This window comes from Ranitomeya imitator, chromosome 4 (assembly GCF_032444005.1).
Source record: "Ranitomeya imitator isolate aRanImi1 chromosome 4, aRanImi1.pri, whole genome shotgun sequence".
Classification (NCBI taxonomy): Eukaryota; Metazoa; Chordata; class Amphibia; order Anura; family Dendrobatidae; genus Ranitomeya; species Ranitomeya imitator.
This window is the reverse complement of record NC_091285.1, coordinates 658186540-658206057: the sequence shown is the minus strand read 5'-3', so window position 1 is coordinate 658206057 and position 19518 is coordinate 658186540. Positions and strand designations below refer to the sequence as shown.

The 19518-nt window shown below is 42.3% G+C and overlaps 1 protein-coding gene across 1 annotated transcript in view; it reads right to left on the bottom strand.

The window, feature by feature from the left end:
- Positions 1-19518, bottom strand: part of LOC138677148 (hepatic lectin-like) — a 54561-nt gene that overhangs the window by 19950 nt on the left and 15093 nt on the right. Inside the window, exons 4-6 of the mRNA XM_069767057.1 lie at positions 17668-17715; positions 15483-15625; positions 5191-5312 (exon numbers count right to left, since the gene is read on the bottom strand). Of these exons, the coding sequence (XP_069623158.1) occupies positions 5191-5312; positions 15483-15625; positions 17668-17715 (313 nt within the window). The remainder of the gene's footprint in view (positions 1-5190; positions 5313-15482; positions 15626-17667; positions 17716-19518) is intronic.

The following is a 19518-nucleotide window of genomic DNA, read 5'->3' as shown; positions in this document are numbered from 1 at the left end:
AACAGGAGAAAATGGACCCCATAATTTGTTGTGCAATTTCTTCTTAGTACACTGATATTCCATATACTGTATACAGGGGCGGACATACCGCCGGTTCAACCGGGGCCCAGAGCAGGAGGGGGCCGACCCGACGGACATACACGGCACGGCACGTCGGCATTGTTGTGACTGCTGCGTGGATCCTGTAATGAGCGTCGGCGCCGCGGTACCCAAAGCGAGTGACCACTGGTAAAGAAGCTCAGAAGCTGCCGTGCCCCGCTGCCCGGAGTCTGCGGAGATGATCTGTCCGCAGTCCGGGTCCGGGAGAAGGAGCCAGGAGCAGGTGAGTATCATATTTACCTGTCCACGATCCACACGCCGGGCGCTGCTCCATCTTCCCGGCGTCTCTGCGCTCTGACTGTGCAGGTCAGAGGGCGCGATGACGCACATAGTGTTCGCGGCGCCATCTGCCTGATCAGTCAGTGCGGCGAGACGGGACGGTGAGGACCAGCGGGCGGGCAGAGACGAAAGTCGAGGTGAGTATGTCTTTTTTTTTTTTTTTTAAATTGCAGCAGCATTTATATGTGGCACAGCGTTATATGGAGGAGCATCTATGGGGCCATAATGAATTGTATGGAGCATTATGTGTGGCGGCACAGCTTTATATGGAGTCCATATAAAGCTGTGCCGCCACATATAATGCTCCATGCAATTCATTATGGCCCCATAGATGCTCCATATTATGGATGGAGCATCTATGGGGTAATAATGAATTGTATGGAGCATTATATGTGGCGGCACAGCTTTATATGGAGCATCTATGGGCCGGGGCCATAATGAATTGTATGGAGCATTATGTGTGGCGGCACAGCTTTATATGGACTCCATATAAAGCTGTGCCGCCACATATAATGCTCCATACAATTCATTATTACCCCATAGATGCTCCATAGCATCTATGGGGTAATAATGAATTGTATGGAGCATTATATGTGGCAGCACAGCTTTATATGGAGCATCTATGGGGCAATATTCAATAATGAATTGTATGGAGCATTATATGTGGTGGCACAGCTTTATATGGAGCATATATGGGGCAATATTCAATAATGAAGTGTATGGAGCATTATATGTGGCGGCACAGCTTTATATGGAGCATATATGGGGCAATATTCAATAATGAATTGTATGGAGCATTATATGTGGCGGCACAGCTTTATATGGAGCATATATGGGGCAATATTCAATAATGAATTGTATGGAGCATTATATGTGGCAGCACAGCTTTATATGGAGCATCTATGGGGCGATATTCAATAATGAATTGTATGGAGCATTATATGTGGCGGCACAGCTTTATATGGAGCATCTATGGGGCGATATTCAATAATGAATTGTATGGAGCATTATATGTTGCAGTATGGGGGGGGGCAGGAAGATTTCTTGCACAGGGGCCCTCTGCAGTCTGTGTCCGCCCCTGACTGTATATATATGGTAAGTAGTGTTTGGGCATACACAGAGGCTTGGAAGGGAAGGTGCGCTTTTAATCTTTGACCTTTTGAAGCATAAATTTATCTTAAATAGATTATGGATGCCATGGTGTATTTGAAGAGCCCTGACATGCCAAAACAGCAGAAACTCTCGACAAATGACCCTATTTTGAAAACCCATCCCCTTAAGGAATCCAGGGGTGTTCTGACAATTTTGAATCCACATATGCTTCACAAACATTTATAATAATGGGATGTGAAAATTAAAAAAAAAACATTTTTTTTTGCACTATGATGTTGCTTTAAGCCCAAATTTTTCATTTTAACAAGGGTAATATGAAAAAAATTGAGATACGATTTTGTGTGCAATTTTTCCCGAGTACGCTGATATTTGGTCAGAAATTATTGTTTGGGCAGGGCTTGGAAATGATGGCGTGCAATTTAACTTTGGAGATAAATTTTGGCTGGATTACATTGTGGATGACATGTCGCATTTGGAGAGCCCCCTAAATGTCAAAACAGCAGAAACCACAGGTAACTCCATTTTGGAAACTTCAACACTATTCCTTTTTACCACAAGGAATTCATCTAGGAGTATAGTGAGCATTTTGAACCTACAGGTGATTCACAGAATATTATATCAGAGGATCGTGATTAGAGTTGAGCAAATATGTTCGAGTTCCCTCTTTTCGGCAAACTATAGCGCTTACCGAATAAGCTGCAGAGAGAACCCGGCTTCCTGGATCGTGCCGCCTGATCAGCTGATCGGCACCGCAGCTGCATGTGTCACGGCTGTGTCATGGTCACAACACATGCATGGAGAGCCTACATGCAGCTTATTCAGCAAGCACTATAGCTTGCCGAATAAGAGGGAACCCGAGCAAACTCGCTGATCTGTAGTCGTGATAATGAAAAATTACCTTTTTTTCCTAATAAAATGGTGATTTAGCCCCAAATTTGTAATTTCCACGATGTAGACAGAAACTACAGTTCGGGAATACTGAAAAGCTTAGAAGGGAAAGAGTGCCATATTGGAGTGGAGAAGAATATGGCACTAGAATAACTACACTCCTAAATTAATTCATCCACATCACTTGTGAGCATATTGACCTAACAGCTGTTTCACAAAATGTTATACCAGTGAGTTGCGAAGAAAAAAAGGAAATTGTTTACAGGTAAAATGTTATTTTAGACAGTTTAATATCTCCAATTGTTCGATTCAAGACCATACCAGAAATTTGAACTTTTTTTTTTGCTTATTTTTATGTTCATGTAAAAGAAATTCTGTGAGTTTTTTTTTCCTTTTTATTTCTTTTTACTTTTATTGTAATTTTTTGTTTTTTTTACTTGGCCCCTTTACTGGACTTGAACACTAAAACGAACCTTTCAGCAGGATTTGGCTAAGTAAACTACAGGCATTGTCAGGTTGGTAGTGTTAAACTGATTAAAGTGATACCTGGGGTGAAGAAATCCGTCTTGTGGTTCTTGTAATCTTGTGTATGATGAGTTCCTCATCGTAGAGACAAAGAGAGAGACAGAATGTTTGTGCTTTGGTGCGAGCCTGTGGTAGGTCTTTCCTTGGTTTCTGTGGCCTAAAGCAGGAAGATAAGACTGTGCCTACAGTCCTGCCCTGGAGCACGGGCATATCATTAACTGAAAATTTCTATCACTGATTACACAAGAACCACAAGAGGACTTCCTCGCCCCCAGGTATCATTTTGATCAGTTTAACAGTGCCAACCTGACAATGCAAAGCAAAAAAAAAGGGAAGAAGCCAGCACTGCTTATGGTCAGAACGCAATAACTGAAGTGCAATTGCACATAAATTCTAACTGTATTTCAAATATGAGACATTTAGCAAACAATTGATCAATTCTTTGAGCTACCCCGCCACTTCACGGCATTCTCATAATGGGGCAGTCCTAATCTACGTATTTTATTTACGTTGTGCTTGTGCCATTATGGCCTCCTGAATGTATAAAAAAAAAAAAAAAGGACCACATTACATGCGAACTGTACCTGGAGCATTTTCAGAATCACTCCCTTGGTGCCAGGAAAGGCAAGCGCAGGTGAAGGCCGATCAGGTCCAGTGCGGACATTTCAGATCTGGCTTCCACACTGCCAAACCCGCACCAAAGATGAAGGGTGAGACAGGCTGAGACACAGGTGCACAATTAACTGGAGCCTGAGGCAGGGCAGGGCTGCTATGTGTGTGCACGGCAGCCTATCAATCACAGTGAACACAGAAAGAATGGCGCACATAACCCAGCGTGCGCGGCAACAGTGGTGGTCAGCCACATACCAATGCAAAGCAAAAAAAAGGGGAAGAAGCCAGCACTGCTTATGGTCAGAACGCAATAACTGAAGTGCAATTGCACATAAATTCTTACTGTATTTCAAATATGAGACATTTAGCAAACAATTGATCAATTCTTTGAGCTACCCCGCCACTTCACGGCAATCTCATAATGGGGCAGTCCCATTGTTTGCTAAATGTCTCATATTTGAAATACAGTTAGAATTTATGTGCAATTGCACTTCAGTTATTGCGTTCTGACCATAAGCAGTGCTGGCTTCTTCCCTTTTTTTTGTGTGCTTTGCATTGGTATGTGGCTGACCACCACTGTTGCCGCGCACGCTGGGTTATGTGCGCCATTCTTTCTGTGTTCACTGTGATTGATAGGCTGCTGTGCACACACACAGCAGCCCTGCCCCGCCTCAGGCTCAAGTTAGTTGTGCACCTGTGTCTCAGCCTGTCTCACCCTTCATCTTTGGTGCGGGTTTGGCAGTGTGGAAGCCAGATCTGAAATGTCCGCACTGGACCTGATCGGCCTTCACCTGCGCTTGCCTTTCCTGGCACCAAGGGAGTGATTCTGAAAATGCTCCAGGTACAGTTCGCATGTTATGTGGTCCTTTTTTTTTATTTTTTTTTTTATACTTTTTATACATTCAGGAGGCCATAATGGCACAATGTAAATAAAATACGAAGATTAGGACTGCCCCATTATGAGAATGCCGTGAAGTGGCGGGGTAGCTCAAAGAATTGATCAATTGTTTGCTAAATGTCTCATATTTGAAATACAGTTAGAATTTATGTGCAATTGCACTTCAGTTATTGCGTTCTGACCATAAGCAGTGCTGGCTTCTTCCCTTTTTTTTCAACCTGACAATACCTGTAGTTTACTTAGTAAAATCTTGATGACAGATTCGCTTTAAATAGTATATGGATAGCAAATATATTGTTTATGTATGGCAGGTATTAGACTTGTCAGTGTTACACTGGCAGGAGGCCTGTTAGGCCCTGCTCGTGGTAGGGTGTAACAAGTTCAGGTACCTGGCAATCCCAGAGGTGATTCTTTAACTTTGTTTTGCCATGTCAACCATTAATACTCCTTCCTCTCAAAGCGATCTAATTGCTGTGGCTGTCAGTTGTGCTGATCTCACGCAGTGTTTGTGCCGGGCACAGCTCCTGTGCCAGCACAATCACCTGGATGTGCTCATACGAGCATTTATGGGAACTACTTGGAAAATAGAATGTACCGATGTGTATAATATTAGGAAGAGGATATGTCAGCAGTATGTCAATTCTTTGTATGCATTTCACCTTAGATTCCCCTCTTTGCATTGCATATGATAAAATCCGTAATGTAACACATGCAGATATTGCTGCGGATTCCTGACAAAATCTACAACAGCATCTTAATCTTCTTGGGAAACTTACTGATAAGATGTTTCATAATCTGTTCCATCGATCCACTCCCATTCATCTTCTTCATCTATATCATTGAGTCCAATCCAATACCTTTTTGACAGTGATGCTTCAGAAAAAGTCGAAAGAAAGAACTGAAAACAACAACAAAAAAAAGAAACTGTTAAAAACAAGCTAAACACAATCTCCAGACCATTATGGTTTGAGCACACAGAGATTATTGAGATTTTTAAAACATGTTTTTCAAGCGGAAACTGCTTCAGGAAGCTTTCCTTCACATAAAATATTTTCTAGGAGTTTTTTTGTTTCCTGAAGTGTTTTATGCAGCCTTCTGATTGGACAGAGCCTAGTTTTGCAGCTGATTCCATCTAAAGAAGTGACCTATACTTTCCTTTCTCCCGCAAGGTGTTTTTTCAATACCTGAAGTTTAAGAAAAACACACAAAAGAGTGAACACATGAACAGCAAAGTCGTTTTTAAAATAGAAATGAATAAAAAGTGTATTTTTTAACTTTCTTTGAGTAATTTTTCAGCCATTTTTTGAGCTGCTCTGCTCCAAAAGAATCCCTAAAATATCTGTTTGCACATACACGTAGCATGTAAAACCCACCATATTATTTACAGCATCGCAAATGTCCAATACAAATTCCAAGAACTTTACATAGTAACATAGTAACATAGTTAGTAAGGCCGAAAAAAGACATTTGTCCATCCAGTTCAGCCTATATTCCATCATAATAAATACCCAGATCTACGTCCTTCTACAGAACCTAATAATTGTATGATACAATATTGTTCTGCTCCAGGAAGACATCCAGGCCTCTCTTGAACCCCTCGACTGAGTTCGCCATCACCACCTCCTCAGGCAAGCAATTCCAGATTCTCACTGCCCTAACAGTAAAGAATCCTCTTCTATGTTGGTGGAAAAACCTTCTCTCCTCCAGACGCAAAGAATGCCCCCTTGTGCCCGTCACCTTCCTTGGTATAAACAGATCCTCAGCGAGATATTTGTATTGTCCCCTTATATACTTATACATGGTTATTAGATCGCCCCTCAGTCGTCTTTTTTCTAGACTAAATAATCCTAATTTCGCTAATCTATCTGGGTATTGTAGTTCTCCCATCCCCTTTATTAATTTTGTTGCCCTCCTTTGTACTCTCTCTAGTTCCATTATATCCTTCCTGAGCACCGGTGCCCAAAACTGGACACAGTACTCCATGTGCGGTCTAACTAGGGATTTGTACAGAGGCAGTATAATGCTCTCATCATGTGTATCCAGACCTCTTTTAATGCACCCCATGATCCTGTTTGCCTTGGCAGCTGCTGCCTGGCACTGGCTGCTCCAGGTAAGTTTATCATTAACTAGGATCCCCAAGTCCTTCTCCCTGTCAGATTTACCCAGTGGTTTCCCGTTCAGTGTGTAATGGTGATATTGATTCCCTCTTCCCATGTGTATAACCTTACATTTATCATTGTTAAACCTCATCTGCCACCTTTCAGCCCAAGTTTCCAACTTATCCAGATCCATCTGTAGCAGAATACTATCTTCTCTTGTATTAACTGCTTTACATAGTTTTGTATCATCTGCAAATATCGATATTTTACTGTGTAAACCTTCTACCAGATCATTAATGAATATGTTGAAGAGAACAGGTCCCAATACTGACCCCTGCGGTACCCCACTGGTCACAGCGACCCAGTTAGAGACTATACCATTTATAACCACCCTCTGCTTTCTATCATTAAGCCAGTTACTAACCCATTTACACACATTTTCCCCCAGACCAAGCATTCTCATTTTGTGTACCAACCTCTTGTGCGGCACGGTATCAAACGCTTTGGAAAAATCGAGATATACCACGTCCAATGACTCACCGTGGTCCAGTCTATAGCTTACCTCTTCATAAAAACTGATTAGATTGGTTTGACAGGAGCGATTTCTCATAAACCCATGCTGATATGGAGTTAAACAGTTATTCTCATTGAGATAATCCAGAATAACATCCCTCAGAAACCCTTCAAATATTTTACCAACAATAGAGGTTAGACTTACTGGCCTATAATTTCCAGGTTCACTTTTAGAGCCCTTTTTGAATATTGGCACCACATTTGCTATGCGCCAGTCCTGCGGAACAGACCCTGTCGCTATAGAGTCACTAAAAATAAGAAATAATGGTTTATCTATTACATTACTTAGTTCTCTTAGTACTCGTGGGTGTATGCCATCCGGACCCGGAGATTTATCTATTTTAATCTTATTTAGCCGGTTTCGCACCTCTTCTTGGGTTAGATTGGTGACCCTTAATATAGGGTTTTCATTGTTTCTTGGGATTTCACCTAGCATTTCATTTTCCACCGTGAATACCGTGGAGAAGAAGGTGTTTAATATGTTAGCTTTTTCCTCGTCATCTACAACCATTCTTTCCTCACTATTTTTTAAGGGGCCTACATTTTCAGTTTTTATTCTTTTACTATTGATATAGTTGAAGAACAGTTTGGGATTAGTTTTACTCTCCTTAGCAATGTGCTTCTCTGTTTCCTTTTTGGCAGCTTTAATTAGTTTTTTAGATAAAGTATTTTTCTCCCTATAGTTTTTTAGAGCTTCAATGGTGCCATCCTGCTTTAGTAGTGCAAATGCTTTCTTTTTACTGTTAATTGCCTGTCTTACTTCTTTGTTTAGCCACATTGGGTTTTTCCTATTTCTAGTCCTTTTATTCCCACAAGGTATAAACCGCTTACACTGCCTATTTAGGATGTTCTTAAACATTTCCCATTTATTATCTGTATTCTCATTTCTGAGGATATTGTCCCAGTCTACCAGATTAAGGGCATCTCTAAGCTGTTCAAACTTTGCCTTCCTAAAGTTCAATGTTTTTGTGACTCCCTGACAAGTCCCCCTAGTGAAAGACAGGTGAAACTGCACAATATTGTGGTCGCTATTTCCTAAATGCCCAACCACCTGCAGATTTGTTATTCTGTCAGGTCTATTAGATAGTATTAGGTCTAAAAGTGCTGCTCCTCTGGTTGGATTCTGCACCAATTGTGAAAGATAATTTTTCTTGGTTATTAGCAGAAACCTGTTGCCTTTATGGGTTTCACAGGTTTCTGTTTCCCAGTTAATATCCGGGTAGTTAAAGTCCCCCATAACCAGGACCTCATTATGGGTTGCAGCTTCATCTATCTGCTTTAGAAGTAGACTTTCCATGCTTTCTGTTATATTTGGGGGTTTGTAACAGACCCCAATGAGAATTTTGTTACCATTTTTCCCTCCATGAATTTCAACCCATATGGACTCGACATCCTTATTCCCTTCGCTAATATCCTCCCTTAAAGTGGACTTTAGACAAGACTTTACATAGAGACAAACCCCTCCTCCTCTCCGATTTTTACGATCCTTTCTAAACAGACTGTAACCCTGTAAGTTAACTGCCCAGTCATAGCTTTCATCTAACCATGTCTCGGTTATTCCCACTATGTCAAACTTTCATTGCAATTTTTCATCTGAGATTCCTTCAAACTTGCAAACCATTTTTAGAATTATTGTACCTGCTGACAACACCCAAAATAACCAAAACATAATATATAACTAATGAAATGGTCAGATGGTGTGCGGACAGCTGTGGAATTGCAATGCAATCGAAGCTATTCCCACATGTGGCAAGCCAATTGCCAATCGTGATTTATTGATACCACTTTGCATCACATATGACGTTTTTGCAATTTTTGTTAGGGGTGTAGCTATCGAAAAACTTCAGTTCTGGCATTTTGATTCTCAATAATTTTTAATGCTTAGGCTATGTGCACACGTTGCGGATTTTGCTGCGCATCCGCAGCGGATTGGCCGCTGCAGATTTGCAGCAGTTTTCCCAGAGTTTACAGTACCATGTAAACCTATGGAAAACAAAATCTGCGGTGCCCATGCTGCGAAAAATACCGCTCGGAAATGTGGCGTTGTTTATGCCGCAGCAAGTCAATTCTTTGTGTGGATTCTGCAGTGGTTTACACCTGCTTCAAAATAGGAACCCGCAGGTGTAAAACCGCAGGTGGAATCCACACAAAAACCGCACAAAAACCGGGGTAAATCCGCAGTAATTCCGCAGTAAATCCGCAGTGCGGGTTACCTGCAGATTTACCAAAATCAGTGTGGAAAATTCCGCACACCTTTCCGCAACGTGTGCACGTGGCCTTAATGTACGACTTAAAAAAACAACTATATTTTTAAGGGTATGTGCACACACTGCAGATTTTGCTGCGTAACCACAGTGGTTTTGACTTTTGACGCTTTTGAAACTCACGCAAGTCTCTCTCCTCAATACCCGGCACTCAGGACCGGAGTGTGAGGCTGCATGTATTTCTATGCAGCTGAACGCTCCGGTCCCGAGTGCTGGCGGCAGTGCCGGGTATTGAGGCGCGAGTTTCACGCATTGCAGTTGCAAGTATGACCCCGGCCTAATACTGCAATCACTTGATCATTTATACTATATACTGCAATGCGACTGTATTACAGTATACTGTGTAACTCATTTGCTGTTCTCCTATGAAGTGCAACACCAGCAAGTTATCCATTTAAATGCAGTTGTCAGTGACTGAAAGCAGTGTTAACGTGATTAACAGCAGTGATCAGAGTCAATTTCTAGCTGCTGTTTCAGGCAGATGCTGGATGTGTAATACAATCTGCCAGGTTTGGTGTGGATGCAGATCCCGAGGATAGGTCATTAAGATAAGTTCTGGAAAACCCCTTTAACTTCTGAACAACTACATATATGTCACATGGGGCACTTTATCTAATATAAAAAGGGGTGTGTGTGTGTGTGTGTGTGTGTGTGTGTGTGTGTGTGTGTGTGTGTGTGTGTGTGTGTGTGTGTGTGATTTACAACGTGGGACAAGACAGAACGACGGAAGGTATGGGATATTGTTGATTTTTTATTTTTCCTTTTATACAGAACAAGGGTCTTCAGGTGGATTAAGACTCTAATAAAATATTACAACAACCTGTGTCTTTATTTCATTAAAATACTTTGTAATAATATGTGTGTTTTATTAATTAGGTGACATTAACCCTTCATTACCCCATATCCCACAGCTACACTGGAGTGGGAAGAGAGTGGCCAAGTGCCGGAATAGGCGCATCTTCCAGATGTGCCTCTTCTGGAGTGACTGGGGGCAGGTGTTTTTAGCCAGGGGGGGCCAATAACCATGGACCCTCTCCAGGCTTTTAATATCTGCCCTCAGTCACTGGCTTTACCACTCTGGCGGAGAAAATTGCTCGGGAGCCCACGCCAATTTTTTCCGCGATTTAACCCTTTAATTTAATAGCTAGAGCGCCCAAATTTTGCACATACACACTACTAACATTAGTAGTGTGGAATATGAAAAATAAAAGGGGATATGAGATGGTTTACTGTATGTAAACCATGTCTCATATCATGTCGGTTTTGTGAAGGAGATAGCAAAAGCCGGCAATTGAATTACTGGCTTTTCTGCTATCTAGCGGTGCATTAGATATAAATATATATATATAGGTGTCTCCCTGACATATCTATATGTATATGTACCTATTCTATGTGTATATATCTGCTCTATTCTAACCTGTCAGTGCTATTTTACTGTACATCGCGCTGAATTACCAGCTTTTCAAAGGACACCGGTGCGTAAAAATTGGACAGAACGCGTATGGTGCGAGTGCTGTGCGATTTTTTTTTTCTCGCACCCATTGACTTACATTGGCAAGTCTCATCCGAGAATCGCAGCAATACGCAGCATGCTGCGATTTTTTTCTCATTCCGATTTCGGCTGAGAAAAAAAATCGCAAATAAAAAGACACCTATTGAATAACAATTAATACACAAAGGAAAAACCTGTAGCGCTCCCACTAAAATGCACCTGCAGCAAACAGAAAAACGGTACCACCCCTCCGTAAACTAAATAAATAATCTAGTAAAAAAGGCACTGTTTGCGCTGGAAAAATCCACTTAGAGAGCCATTGAAAACTAACAGTAATACTAAAATAAATACAGGATAACAGGTTATGCCTTATCGGTACAAAAAACCGATTTACCTGATACCGAAAAACAAGTAAAGAGAGTAGGAAGATGAAATATAACTACCTTAGGGGGCAGTCCAAAGGGAATATAGCTATCTTCAGTGTATGGAGCTCCAGTCACCCAGAGGAAATAAGGTACAGCCGATGTCCGATGATAGCTGCGCATACACTGCTTCCCAGAGTCATGCGGCGTCTTCCAATATAATCCTTCCACTTGCGGCGTCAGGAAAAAGGATGAAGTGAGGTCTAATCCACGAGTTATCCTAGTAGTCCGGACTGCAGGCACTGCCCCGGCCGGTGGCAGAATCTGCCTGCATATACTGGACTTTGTCCACGCTGCTTGACTAAGCCGTTAGGTCAACTGAGTAGCAGGACCTAGTGTGACGTCACAGTCACGTGAGGGATCACGTGACCGGCTACAGGAAGAGCTTAGGGCCAAATCTAGTCCTACGCGTTTCGGAGATGCGATCTCCTTCTTCAGGGATCTGACCTAACGGCTTAGTCAAGCAGCGTGGACAAAGTCCAGTATATGCAGGCAGATTCTGCCACCGGCCGGGGCAGTGCCTGCAGTCCGGACTACTAGGATAACTCGTGGATTAGACCTCACTTCATCCTTTTTCCTGACGCCGCAAGTGGAAGGATTATATTGGAAGACGCCGCATGACTCTGGGAAGCAGTGTATGCGCAGCTATCATCGGACATCGGCTGTACCTTATTTCCTCTGGGTGACTGGAGCTCCATACACTGAAGATAGCTATATTCCCTTTGGACTGCCCCCTAAGGTAGTTATATTTCATCTTCCTACTCTCTTTACTTGTTTTTCGGTATCAGGTAAATCGGTTTTTTGTACCGATAAGGCATAACCTGTTATCCTGTATTTATTTTAGTATTACTGTTAGTTTTCAATGGCTCTCTAAGTGGATTTTTCCAGCGCAAACAGTGCCTTTTTTACTAACCTATTGAATAACATTGGTCCGAGTGCAATCCGATTTTTTTATCGGATTGCACTCGTCCGTTTTTCTCGCAAGTGGAAAAGAGGCCTTACAGGTATATACTATATACAGGAGGAGATGACATACAGGTATATACTATATATAGGAGGAGATGACATACAGGTATATACTATATAAAGGAGGAGATGACACACGTATATACTATATACAGGAGGAGATGACATACAGGTATATACTATATACAGGGGAGATGACATACAGGTATATACTATATACAGGAGATGACATACAGGTGTTTACTATAAGGGAGATGACAAACAGGTATATACTATATACAGGAGGAGATGACACATAGGTATCTCCTATATAATTGTCTAAGGGTCACTTCCGCCTGTCCTTCTTTCTTTCTTTCTTTCTGTCACGGATATTCATTCGCTGATTGGTCTCGCCTGCTGCCTGTCATGGCTGCCGCGACCAATCAGCGACGGCCACAGTCCGATTAGTCCCTCCCTACTCCCCTGCAGTCACTGCCCGGCGCCCGCTCCATACTCCCCTCAGTCACCGCTCACACAGGGTTAATGCCAGCGGTAACGGACCGCGTTATGCCACGGGTAGCTCACTCCGTTACTGCCGCTGTTAACCCTGTGTGACCAAGTTTTTACTATTGACGCTGCCTATGCAGCGTTAATAGTAAAAGGATCTCATGTTAAAAATAAAAAAATAATAAAAAATCATTATATACTCACCTTCCACAGCCTTTCCCGCTCCTCGCGACCCTCTGCTGACAGCTCCGTGCAAGCGTCAGGTTCCGGTAGCAAGGATCGTATGGGAGAAGGACCTGTCATGACGTCACGGTCATGTGACCGTGACATCTTCACAGACCATGCGCGCCTGCGCGAGAAGGACCTGCCATGAGGTCACGGTCATGTGACCACGACGTCATCACACCCTGGGACCGAAAGGTGCCGCCTGCACCATGCACAGGCGACAGAACTACAAGGGGCCCTCGGATCGTAGGTGAGTATGTTAGAACTACAAGGGGCCCTCAGATCGGAAGGTGAATATGTTTATTTTTTATTTTTTAACCTGTGACATACGTGGCTGGGCAATATACTACGTGACTGGCCAATATACTACGTGGCTGCGCAATATACTACGTGGCTGGGCAGTATACTACGTCACTGTGCAATATACTACGTCACTGGGCAATATACTACGTGACTGGGCAATATACTACGTCGCTGTGCAATATACTATGTGGCTCTGTGCTGTATACTACGTCACTGGGCAATATACTACGTCACTGGGCAATATCCTACGTGGCTGGGCAATATACTACGTGGCTGGGCAATATACTAGGTTGCTCTACAATATACTATGTGGCTCTGTGCTGTATACTGTTGTGAATTCAGCTTTTGGGCTCCCTCCGGTGGTTGTAGAGGGTAATGCAGTTGTGCCTGGACTGCAGGAGTGGACAGGTGTATCTATTAATTGCAAAACTGACTGGGGTATATAGCTTTGCAGGATCCTTTAGTCAGTGCCAGTTTTCCATTGTTCTTGAAGGATTCACTTCCCTGCTGGTCTCTCCAGTTTGCTGTGCTTTTCAACAACGATAAGTCCTGGCTTTGTTTTTGCTGTCCACCTGCTGTGGACCTTATAGTTCTGTGCATTTTCATGTTTATTGTCTTGTCCAGCTTAGTCTGTGAAGGATTTTTTGCAGCCTAGCTATTTCTCTGGAGATGCAGATATACCCCCCATGTCTTTAGTCAGATGTGGTGATCCGTATTTTCTGCGGTGGATATTTTCTAGTGTTTTTATACTGACCGCATAGTACTCTGTTCTATTCTTTCTTTTTAGCTAATATGGCCTCCTATGCTAAAATCTGATTTCATATCTGCGTATGTTATTTCCCTCTCTCACAGTCAATATTTGTGGGGGGCTATCTATCCTTTGGGGATTTTCTCTGAGGCAAGATAGGTTTCCTGTTTCTGTCTTTAGGGGTAGTTAGATCTTAGGCTGTGCCGAGGGGTCTAGGGAGTGTTGGGTACCCCCCACGGCTACTTCTAGTTGCGCTGCTAGGTTCAGGGTTTGCGGTCAGTACAGGGACCACCTTCTCCAGAGTCCGTCTCATGCTGCTCCTAGGCCACCAGATCATAACAGTATACTACTTCACTGGGCAATATACTACGTCACTGGGCAATATACTACGTCACTGGGCAATATACTACGTGGCTGGGCAATATACTACGTGGCCTGTGCAATATACTACGTGGCTGGGCAATATACTACGTCACTGGGCAATATACTACGTCACTGGGCAATATACTACGTGGCTGGGTAATATACTACATGGCTGGGCAATATACTACATGGCTGGGCAATATACTACGTGGCTGGGCAATATACTACGTGGACATGCATATTCTAGAATACCCAATGCGTTAGAATCGGGCCACCATCTAGTATACAATATACAGGGGGAGATGACATACAGCAGGTATATACTATATACAGGGGAGATGACATACAGGTATATACTATATACAGGGGAGATGACATACAGGTATATACTATATACAGGAGATGACATACAGGTGTATGCTATATATAAGGGAGATGACAAACATGTATATACTGAGGGGAAAATGAGAGGTGTGAGATGAAAATGAGAGGTGTGAGGTGAAAATGAAAAGGTGTGAGTGCAAAATGAGAGGAGTGAGGGAAAATAGTGGAGTGATTGGAAAATGACAGATGTGAGGTCGAAATGACAAGTGTTAGGGGGGAATGAGAGGAGTGAGGGGGAAAATAAGAGGAGTGAGGGGGAAAATAAGAGGAGTGAGGGGGAAAATAAGAGGAGTGAGGGGGAAAATGAGAGGTGTGAGGGAGAAAATGAGAGATGTGAGGGCGAAAATTAAAGATGTGAGGGGGAAAACGAGAGGCGAGATGGGAAAATAAGAGAAGTGAGGTGCTATAACTAACCACAGATGTTTACTATGCCCAGGCAACGCCGGGCTCTTCAGCTAGTATGCCATATATACCATAAAAATTATTTTGATCCATCAGTTATAAGGGTGTCAAACTGCATTCCTCGAGGGCTGCAAACAGGTCATGTTTTCAGGATTTCCTTGTACTGCACAGGTGATAATTTAATCACCTACACAAATAATGAGTTGGTGATTAAATTATCACCTGTGCAGTACAAGGAAATCCTGAAAATATGACCTGTTTGCAGCCCTCGAGGAATGCAGTTTGACACCCCTGCCCTATACTATTCGTCTTAGCGCTCCTACTAAGTACCATTATCTCACCTGCTCAGAGCTGCTGGTGATTACAGCTAGGTCTGCTCCTTTACCAATACATGACGTTCTGGTCTTTGCCCACGAGGTTTTAAACTTTGTAAGGTAGTAGCAACTGTCTCCAAACTGCTTCCATCCCATCTCACAAGTCTTCCCTGAAAACCAAGATAAAATCGGATTTATATACTGGAGGATTTTGTGTTTTCCTGGCAGTCAGCAGGATGCTGTGAAAAATAGAGAGATCCTTTGTTTATTATTCTTATCTCTTGTCCAGACTGGAGAACAAGAACAACAGCATCTTTCACCCTTAAATACCTGCCCTATATTACACAGACACATTGGAACTGATTTATCAAGACCGGCAAAGCACCCAATTACGCTACAACCGGCTTTTCGAAATGGAAGACGCTGAGTTCAAAAAGAGGTGCACTCACCTAATGAGTTCGGTGCTTCTTCTAGGTAATGTATGCCTCCATGTGCTTCAGCAGAAATGCTATTCCTGTTAGGGACTGGAGCAGGATTCCTGGCATGCAAAGCGTCATCATTTTTGATGAATCTGATGGGCAGGTGGGGCCATGGCCGGCACCATTCCCGTCCTACCTATGCTTATTTTAGTCGGATAGGAGTCGAAAAAGTACCAAAAGTCACAAAATCTTTGCTCAACTCCCCGTTTTGCAAAAATGTTGTGAATTTTCAGAGGTTTTTCACCAGTTTTATGGCATAAAAGCTTTGGAGAATCAGATCCCTAGAATTTAATTATTTTTTTTATTCAGGGGCAACACAGCGACTTTGGCCGTGACACATCATATGGCCAAAGTTCACTAGGTGCTGATGCTACATCGCAGTGCAATACAAATGAATGGCGTCATATTTCAACCCCAAAAGGTACTACGACCATTACAAGCATGTCACAAAAAAATCTGACATGATAGCACTTTTTGCGACTTGTTGGTCGTACTACCTTTAAGGTTCCAATGCGACTCCATTCACTTGTACTGTTCTGCTGTGTAGCTGCATGACATGACATGCAGCACTGAAATTGCAGTAACACATTGCACTGTTGGATGTAATGTTTTCCTATGGTGTCTTGTTATAACCTGCAACATACTGTGACACAGTCACTTGCGTTTCCGAATGTGTTGAATTTTTGGTCGCTACTTGCCATGCAACACACAATATGCGACTTGTCTGCTAACTTACCGGTAATTAACAACTTGTCTTCTAATCCAATTAATTGCAACTGTTGCCGGGCATCTAACCTACAAATTTGCTATTGGTATCTAAGTGTCCGTTGTTGGATATGAGAGTCCAGTCTTCTGTCTCTGCTTTGATGTGTAACCACCAAGCTCTTTGCCTCAGCGTTGATGTGTAAGGCTGGGGTCACACGCGAGAAAAGCGCATGAGTCTCTCACATCAATACCCGACACTGCCATCGGCACTCGGGACCATAGAAATACATGCAGCCACCCACTTCGGTCTCGAGTGCCGGCGGCAGTGCCGGGTATTGATGCGAGAGACTTGTGTGAGTTTCTCACATTGCACACACAAGTGTGACCCGGCCTAACTGCTAATCTTTATGCCTCTATCCTGTGCAACCACCAAGCCTTTTGTCAAGGCTTGTTCTGTTTGAAATGTGTAATCCTATTGATGCCCTACCCAGTGATAAATCATTGAGTATCCTCTTTAAGGGTATGTGCAGATGCGTAGCTCCTTCAGGAGAACGTCAGTGGTCAATTTCCTAAGGCAACATCATAGGCAGTTTCGCTGTTGTTCTTTAGTCTCAGAAGCCGCCTGAGGAATGAGCAGATCACTTTAAAAAAAAAAAAAAAAGCTCCAGGGTTTCCACACTCTGACACAGTTAGAAGTGAGAAATGATAGAACATGTACACATTAACTTGGGTTGACATTGCTGAGGACTATGCCCATTTTATGGGGAGCTTTCAAAGCTGCTTTTTCAGGTGGATTACTTCAGGTTTAATCAATATCCGGAGTCATATGGGTCAGACATAGTCATAGTTTAAGCACTTATAGGTGGCTCTTTAGAGGAAATTGCATTTTTTCTATAAGGTTATTTTACATATTTTTCCCCAAGGGGCACTGACTGGGGTAACTCAATGGATCTCCAAAAATCAATACTTTTTTTTTTGAGAATTTCACATTAAAACCTTCCTATATGTCATTTCGCATGTTGACTTACTGTTTACTTCCAAGTGTAGGTCATCAATATTTGAAGAAAGGTTATGTACTACAGAAAGAAAAAAATATGGTTAGGATTTCAGCATGAAGAGCACCGTGCAGTATTTGAACACAATTTAATCAGGTGTGATGAAACTGTACTATACTTACTGGCATTTACAATGCAAATCACTTATGTGATTGCCCATCAATACCTCTGAAAAACGCTGAAAAAATACAGCACTTTTCGGCATAGTTTTGCTAAGACCCTCCTCTTTTGTGCTTTAGTTTGCCGGTATATCCTGGTCAAATCAGTACTATTGGCAATTCAATAGTAGAAGGTGCAGAAAATGCTCAGAAAGTTGAAGCCTGGTGTGTTAGGGATACAAGCTAACACACTAATAAGTGGGGACCTGGTAAAGATTTGGCATGAAATGATAGTGATGAAAAATCCTCTCCCGCAGTTTGACGTAGGCTAGGCATGCACGGCATCTCTGTCAGTTGTTGGGTGCACAAACTCATCAGGTTTATACTGGACAAAGCCCACAATCACGATGGATGCCGAGGCATCTGGCCACCATAAGTACCCATTGTAAAAAAAACACTTAGGCCGGCGTCACACTCAGCGTATTAAAATACGGTCCGTAATTTATGGCCGTAATACGCAGAAAAGTCCCCAAAATAGTGGTCCGTATCTCCTCCGTAGGCAGGGTGTGTCAGCGTATTTTGCGCATGGCATCCTCCGTATGTAATCCATATGGCATCCGTACTGCGAGATTTTCTCGCAGGCTTGCAAAACCGACATACGGATATACAAGGGATCCATGTACTGTCTATATATATATATATATATATATATATATATATATATATATACTAGCTGAAAAGCCCGGCGTTGCCTGGGCATAGTAAATATCTGTGGTTAGTTATAGCACTTCACTTCTCTTATTTTCCCATCACGCCTCTCATTTTCCCAATCACATCTTTAATTTTCCCCCTCACATCTCTCATTTTCTCCCTCACACCTCTCATTTTCTCCCTCACTCCTCTCATTCCCCCCTAACACTTGTCATTTCGACCTCACATCTGTCATTTTCCGATCACTCCACTATTTTCCCTCACTCCTCTCATTTTGCACTCACACCTTTTCATTTTCACCTCACACCTCTCATTTTCATCTCAGTATATACATGTTTGTCATCTCCCTTATATATAGTATACACCTGTATGTCATCTCCTGTATATAGTATATACCTGTATGTCATCTCCCCTGTATATAGTATATACCTGCTGTGTGTCATCTCCCCTGTATATAGTATATACCTGTATGTCATCTCCTCCTATATATAGTATATACCTGTATGTCATCTCCTCCTATATATAGTATATACCTGTATGTCATCTCCTCCTATATATAGTATATACCTGTATGTCATCTCCTTCTATATATATATATACCTGTATGTCATCTCCTCCTGTATATAGTATATACCTGTATGTCATCTTCTATATATAGCATATACCTGTGTGTCATCTCCTCCTATATATAGTATATACCTGTATGTCATCTACTGTATATAGTATGTACCTGTATGTCATCTCCTCCTCTATATAGTATATACCTGTGTGTCATCTCTCCTGTATATAGTATATACCTGTGTGTCATCTCCTCCTGTATATAGTATATACCTGTATGTCATCTCCTCCTGTATATAGTATGTACCTGTATGTCATCTCCTCCTCTATATAGTATATACCTGTGTGTCATCTCTCCTGTATATAGTATATATCTGTGTGTCATCTCCCCTGTATATAGTATATACCTGTGTGATCTCCTGTATTAGACCTCGTTCACATGTTATTTGCTCAGTAT